Source organism: Lolium rigidum, chromosome 4 (genome assembly GCF_022539505.1).
Source record: "Lolium rigidum isolate FL_2022 chromosome 4, APGP_CSIRO_Lrig_0.1, whole genome shotgun sequence".
Lineage (NCBI taxonomy): Eukaryota > Viridiplantae > Streptophyta > Magnoliopsida > Poales > Poaceae > Lolium > Lolium rigidum.
In genome coordinates, this window is record NC_061511.1 from 268,035,961 (window position 1) to 268,043,197 (window position 7,237).

Genomic DNA, 7,237 nt, shown 5'->3' on the forward strand with positions numbered 1-7,237 from the left:
ATCAACAGATCGTTCCACTCGCATGATCAGACTAAGAGTCAACGAAAGTCTAGCTAATGCAACTTCAAAAAAAAAGTCTAGCTAATGCAGAAACTAAGATGCCCTAATGACAACAGCTACCACAAACGGAACAGAGACAACATTTTCCATGCATCTGGACCGTCCGATCGAGGACCGAACGGTGCAGATAACTTGCCCGGGAAAGAAGCCTCCAACCAAAAGAGTGACCAACCCCCGTCTTCTCCACCTCGCCGTCTCCCTCCTCCCACCTACCCCTCCCCATCGCCACACCACTCTCATAAATCCCGAGCCCCACGCGAATCTCTCCTCGCCAGCCGCGAGCCCACTAGAGACGAAGGTTGCGTCCCGATGGAGTTCCTGCAGGGGCAGAGCGTGGAGACCACGGTGGCCGTCGCGGTCGCTGTCGTTGCCGTGGCCGCCGGCGCCGGATTCATCCTCCTCCGCAGCAAGAAACCCAAGGGTACGCCCGCGCTCGCATCCTTCAAATATGTGTGCATTACGCTCTGTCCGGCGCGTCTCCTCGTTCGTACGCACCGATTGGTGCGTGTGTTCTGTGGATCGCGGATGCTGCGCTGGGGGAGTTGATCTGAACTGAATCACGTGGGTCGATAGCGATAACTATTACTAGTATCTTTGAATTCCCAGCGTCTGAGATGTTACATCCATGGCATGACTCATGACTGAACTACATGTTTAGCTCGCACGCTTTTGCATCTGCAGATTCTATGCTCTTTTAAGCAGTCCTTGCGATTCATTTTGCATAATCTTTAATGTTACTAATTCTGGACAGACAATTTGCTCTACTTATAGCAAGATTCCTGCCTTTTAAGCTTGTGGATGATTGTAAGTGGGTGCTATGATTTGTCCCCTTAGGCTGCTTGGATGCCGAGAACTTCAGGGAGTTCAAGCTTGTGCAGAAGAATCAGATCAGTCATAATGTGGCCAAGTTCAAATTTGCCCTCCCGACACCTACTTCTGTGTTGGGCCTTCCAATTGGCCAGCATATAAGCTGCAGGTTTGGACACATCCTGTTTTTTTTTTCCTGATTATCGCGAAAATGCAAAGTTTCGATGCATTGATAGAAAAGAGAGTTTTATCCTGATATTCAAGTCATGGTTCTCAGCCAGAAAATTAATTTTCTGTTCCAAAGAGCGAGTTGGATACTTTTTTACAGTTCGATTGTTCTGCATGTTACCTGTTTGCAGAGGGCAGGATGCTACTGGGGAGGAAGTAATCAAACCTTATACTCCTACAACGCTGGATTCTGATATCGGATACTTTGAGCTTGTTATTAAGGTAACTGATATTGAACATGTTCTCTTTATTTTACCGCTGTGTTGTTTTGTCTCAGTATCTTTTCTTATGCTGATGTTGTGAATTCACCTTAAATTTTTATTTCAAATTATATAGATGTATCCCCAAGGAAGAATGTCTCATCATTTTCGTGAGATGAAAGTTGGTGACTATATGTCTGTGAAGGGGCCCAAGGTATGTCTATCTTTTTGTTGGCATTAGCTCCTGAACAGTTTATATAGAATCTGCTTCATTTGTCCATTTTTCGCACATTTATGTGGATTTAATTTTATCGTGTCTGTACATCCCCTAAAACATAACTGACACTGCAGTGCATAATTTTTCTTACGAAAATGTGCCAACTCAGAATGTTATGCATGTTCTTTCAATGTGGAAATTAAATGAATTCATCTCTCATTCTAGGGCCGTTTCAAGTACCAACCTGGACAAGTGCGAGCATTTGGTATGATAGCTGGAGGATCAGGAATTACCCCAATGTTCCAAGTAATAGATGGTCCAAAGTTCTTTGTGGGCAGTTAATATTCGAAAAAATTCTTTAAGTACTGAGCAACACATCTTACTATCTTCTTGTAGGTCACAAGGGCAATTCTTGAGAACCCAAATGACAGTACGAAAGTCCACTTGATCTACGCTAATGTCACGTATGATGACATTCTTCTGCAGGTACGGAATTATTGGCAAACCTTCTGCTTTTGGGTTACTTCGTCTTACACTATGACTTTTTTATGATGAATGCAGCTTACTATGGCGATATGGTTGTGTTGATTGCTGGTGTTTAGACTAATGTTTACTTCTTTGTTCAATTCATTCAGGAAGAACTCGACACTCTGGCTAAGAACTATCCTGATCGCTTCAAGATCTACTATGTCTTGAATCAGGTTTATATATGTCCTGAAGTTTAGAACTTTATCTCGTGACCAGTAATAAATTACTTGGCTAATTCTTTTCTGTTTTCCTAGTCTTAACTTTTACACATTACGATTACTGGAACCCAATGTTGACTCCTTCTCTAGCACAATATATTAGGCTGAAGTTCCTACCATACACCTTACATCGTACACATTGTTTTTCACGTGCAGCCACCTACAGTCTGGGATGGTGGTGTTGGGTTTGTGTCGAAGGACATGATCCAGAGTCACTGTCCAGCTCCTGCTGCAGACATTCAGGTAAGTGTGAGTCTTCACTGAACACTGAACAGTGAACCATCAGTTCTATGTGAAAGCTTACGCGTTTTTCATCTAGCAGAATGTGACACCGTGTAACTGGTCGTTTCAGATATTGAGATGTGGACCTCCTCCGATGAACAAAGCCATGGCTGCGCACCTAGACGACATTGGCTACACCAAGGAAATGCAGTTCCAGTTCTAGGTTCCGACGGGTGGGAAACCTACCAAAATAACGATTGCCGCATGGCCTTTCTCGTTCAATTCAGTTTGACATGGCCGATTGGTGCCATTTAGCTCATACAGACGAACCCCCATAGTCGATACAGCGGCGTAATTTGACTGAGTGATACAAAACCTAGTTGAGTTGGAGCGCTATTGTGCTGTGGCAGTTGTCTCCGGATGTTATCCAATTTCAGGCGTGAAGCAGCTGCTTATTGTGTGAGGAATGTTTCTTCATGTTGTACGTTGCTTTCCGCTTTGCAATAAAGAAAAGATTGACAGATGATGCTCCGTGCTAGACATGAAACTGTCAATTTTAACAATCAACTTCCATAGTAGTAATATACTTTCCCCTAGAGGTTAAAAATAAATCCACAGTAGTATGTGTAGATTTACATATAAAACTTTTGTATTTTGGAAGCAGTACATGTAGTAACAAATACTTTTTTGAAACGATGTACCCAAACAGTTCAGTACGGAACAAGAACTCTCATTTCCCTCTTCGCGCTCTCTCTCTCTCTCCTCTCCTTTCTTGTTGAGGGTTGTCTCCGTTGCCGCGGCTCCTCTTCCGCTCTCCTCCGGTGGCCTTGCTAGCTGGAGTGGGTGGGGAATAGGAGTCCGGCTCTCTCCTATAGATAGGGGTAGTTGTAGGTTGTTGTTTTCTCATGTGGAGTATGGCTTTATGCCATGAAGGGTGTTCTCACTAGCGCTACCGCGCGGTGGTAGGAGATGCTCGTTGGAGCAAGTCCTCGGTTCGCTCCCATGGTAGTGCCGCCGTACAAGGAAGTGCGACGGAGAGTCCTGGAGTTCTAGAGTTTGGGATCCCCGCCAGATGTGGCCGTCAAGGTGATCACTGGGATGGTCAATTCAAAGTTTGGGTTCAACTTTTCAGATGATGGCTTAGACTAGTTTTCTTCTTCTTCTTTTCTTGTCTCTCTCTCTTTTGTACAACTTGTACACCTGTAACCTCTTTTTATATATTAATAAAAATTGCAGTGGGGTTTTTCCCCACTGTTTGACCCTCAAAAAAAAGGTGATGACTGGGATGGCTGGACTCCAAGGTCCGGAGTTCTTGGAGATGGTGGTGAAGCTGCAATGGGCAGAGCTTCTCAACTATGGCGACATCAAGCCCAAGCTATTTTTGGCCAAGGTGAAGGCCACTCCGCCCTCTGGTGCTCCATGCGCCGGAGTATTTTCATCCTCCTCGCCGACATGCCTTTGTGGAGGATCTTCCTCGACCACGGTGCGGCGCCGCACGCCATCCCTGTCCCAAGTGGTCTTGTCCCCGGCGGCAAAGAGGGTGGCTGTTTATGCTGGTCCAAGATCAACAGTGGCGGGGAAGAAAAAATAGTTCAGTACGCACTAGTATATACTCCCTTTGTTACTCGATAGAAGCAATGTAGTTATTTGAGAAAAAGTTTGAAATATAAGATATATTGCATTGCACTACTCTTTTGGAGATTTTCTAGTAGGAATTTGATTATGTTTCTTATCTCATGTGAAGTCCTCTATTTTTTCTCATGTCAATTACTTAGGGGTAATCTTGCTCAAAAATTGTGTAACTTTCTTTCTAAATGTGTTCTTTAATATTCGTGCGCAAAACTACACAAATAGGAAGTACTATAGCGGAAATTCAATTCGGTTCACTGGTGCATATACGCGGTTGTCAATTTTTGCGAAAACCCGATATTTTTAATCATCAATGTAAAAAAGAGAAAATTTATTTTGTAAAAACCTTATTTTTGGTACCGAATTTTTTCTTTTTACACACGTGCCACAACAAGTCATTTTTCTATTAAACGATTTTGTAGGCGCGTAGCATGTAAAGATGTACGTGCAAATTTTCTGTTTCAAATGTTTTAACATTTCAAAATATGTTTAAAATATATTTAAAAAAGAATCATATGCTCCTATATGATCCTATGAGCGAAAACACCACTTCCCATACTATAGAGAAGTCAAGAAAGTAAGACAAAACATTATGTATTTCTGAATTCGAAATGGTACTACAGAGAAGTCAAGAAAGTAAGGGCATCTCCAGCGGCGCGATGCAAACGGACGCTGAGCGACCGTTTGTGTCCGGCGTGACCGGAAATGCGTCTGGCACTACCTCCAGCGGGGCGACGCATAGTGACCGGGCCGTCCGCGGAGACGCAAATCTGGCCCAAATATGCGCCAGGTTTGTGTCTCTGCGGACGCTGAGCGGACGCGCAAAGTGTCCGCTCGGTCCTCGCATGGGCCCGCCTGGCAGCGGCACAACTGCTTCGTCTTCCGCGGCATTACTTCCGGGCGGCGCGCTGCAACCTTTGCAGGGCCGCGTTAATGGCGTGCCTCGGCTTCCGCGAGCGTGCGCTGCTAGTAGGCGTTGCACTGGCAGGCCATTGAAGGCGAGATGACATCGGAGCCTCTTAAAGGGATGCTGCCGGCGCCCATTTCCCTGACCAAACCATTGCCAAATCCCACAGTATCCACCACACCGACGCCATGGGGAAGAAATGCTGGCCATTCCGCAAGACCAAGAACGACCAGGAGGCTAGCGGCTCGTGTTCCGGCAGGAAGGCACGGGTCGGCCGGTACGTCCGCGTTGACCTCGCGCGACAACTATGGGAGGAAAACCGGCCGGTATCATGGCCGGACGCGAACTTGCCGGGAGGGGGCTGGTACCTGAACTCGCGGCTGAAAGTGCATGGAGCCCCCATGTGTGGTTTTGGTAATTAATGCCAATCCATATGGAATAATGTTTGCATTGAGTTATTTTTGTAGGAGTTGTCCATAGGCAATTCTTGAACCATTTGTTGGCTTCAAGGTTGCAACAAGAAGAATTTGATGAAGGATATCAAGTGTCAAGTATGTCTTGAAAATGAAGATGAAGTGAGCCCTCAAGTTACTTCAAGACATCAACATGATGAAGAATGAAGAATGAAGTGCAAGTTCAAGATGAGCCAACTCGAAGAGTTCATAAGCTTGAAGCTTGCCATGGAGAAATGAAGTGCAAGTTTAAGATGAGCCATCTCGAAGAGATCCTTTGCTTGAGTCTTGCCATCCATATGGTGATCATGGATATGTGAAGATGCGTCGAAGAAGAAGATCTCCCATGGTGGATTATGGGGGAGCAATCCACATGGTGGTCATGGTTATGTGAAGATGCGCCGAAGAAGAAGCTCTCCCATGGTGGATTATGGGGGAGCAATCCACAAGACTTCGTCAAGCAAGCACAAGCAAGAAAGGCGTTCCATCTTGTTGAGGTCAAGATCGTCGTCATCAAGCTCAAGTGAAATGCGCAAGTATAAGGTTTGCTCTTGATAGGGTTTCTTTCTCACCGGTCTCATAGTGTAGTTGGAGACCGGTTTATAGTTTAGTTGCCGTACTATCAAGAGGGCTCTCGAGTGAGTAACTCGATCGTATCGTTCGGAGAGAGCTCAAACCTTTGCATCCTTGCATCATCTTTCTTGGTTGTTATTTGGACCTTATCCATGTGATGTTTTAGAGCTTGTGCTTATTCTCATGACAAGCTCTAGTTCATCAAAAACGGATTTCGCATAGATCATTTGTTGCGTTTTCGAGTTTTGTTCATCATCTTTCTTGGTTTTATTTGGATCTTATCCATGTTATGTTTTAGAGCTTGTTCTTATTCTCATGACAAGCTCTAGTTCATCAAGAATGGTTTTTGCACGGGCAACTTGTTGCATTTTCGAGATTGGAGGTTTTACCGGTATGTCTTTTTAGATAGGTCAAACCTTTCATCATTTGTTTCTATCCTCCCTTGTTGGACTATGATGGTTTCCTGCATGATCTTGTAGAGCTTGTTCCTAGCTTCAAAACAAGCCCAAGATCATCAAAATCGGAGTCCGGATGCTAAAGTTATGCCCGTTTTAGTTTTGGTGTTTCTGCAGTTTTCTGGGGGGGCGGATAATCCGGCTCGAATGGCCAATTCCGGGCAAATATCCGGCCAAATATCTGGCCCGAGTCCAGGGGCGATTTCGGGGGGCGGATAATCCGGCCGGGGGCGGATTTTCCGGCCTGGGAGGCCCCAAACGGTCATATTTCGTTGGGAGGGGGTATATAAGACCCCCTTCTTCCTCCTTGGGCTGGTTGGTTCACTTTCTCTCTCTCCCCTCCATTGTTGTACTTCAAAGGTTGCCCTAGTTCTTGATTCCTCACATGATTCTTGCATATTCTTGAGGGAAAAGAGAGAGGAGATCTAGATCTACATTTCTACCAATCAAATCCATCTCTTTGTGAGTGGAACTCTCTAGATCTTGATCTTGGTGTTCTTTGTGAATTCCTTTGTTCTTCCTCTCTTATTCCCCCAATAGCTTTTGTAGCTTTGTTGGAATTTGAGAGAGAAGGACTTGAGCATCTTTGTGGTGTTCTTGCCATTTCATTTGGTGCATCGGTTTGAGTTCTCCACGGTGATTCGTGGAGGTGAAAGCAAGAAGGTTGTTACTCTTGGGTTCTTGGAACCCTAGACGGATTCTAGGCCTTTGTGGCGGTTTGTTGGGAGCCTCCAATTAAGT

The 7,237-nt window shown here is 45.1% G+C and overlaps 1 protein-coding gene across 1 annotated transcript; it reads left to right on the forward strand.

Annotated features, from left to right (window-relative positions):
• Positions 1–261: 261 nt before the first annotated feature.
• On the forward strand, positions 262–3,004 carry LOC124650511 (NADH--cytochrome b5 reductase 1-like). Its single transcript, XM_047190023.1, has 9 exons — positions 262–481; positions 895–1,036; positions 1,227–1,317; positions 1,432–1,509; positions 1,738–1,818; positions 1,909–1,998; positions 2,148–2,213; positions 2,415–2,501; positions 2,611–3,004. The coding sequence occupies exons 1-9, from the start codon at positions 370–372 to the stop codon at positions 2,701–2,703; spliced, it is 840 nt and encodes a 279-aa protein (XP_047045979.1). The 5' UTR covers positions 262–369; the 3' UTR covers positions 2,704–3,004.
• The last annotated feature ends 4,233 nt before the right edge of the window (positions 3,005–7,237 follow it).

Excerpts from the sequence above, each read along its gene's own strand:
- LOC124650511 (XM_047190023.1), top strand. The coding sequence starts at position 370 with ATGGAGTTCCTGCAGGGGCAGAGCGTGGAGACCACGGTGGCCGTCGCG. Across the intron at positions 1,037-1,226 it reads GGCCAGCATATAAGCTGCAG|AGGGCAGGATGCTACTGGGG; the intron begins GTTTGGACACAT and ends ACCTGTTTGCAG. Across the intron at positions 1,510-1,737 it reads TGTCTGTGAAGGGGCCCAAG|GGCCGTTTCAAGTACCAACC; the intron begins GTATGTCTATCT and ends CTCTCATTCTAG.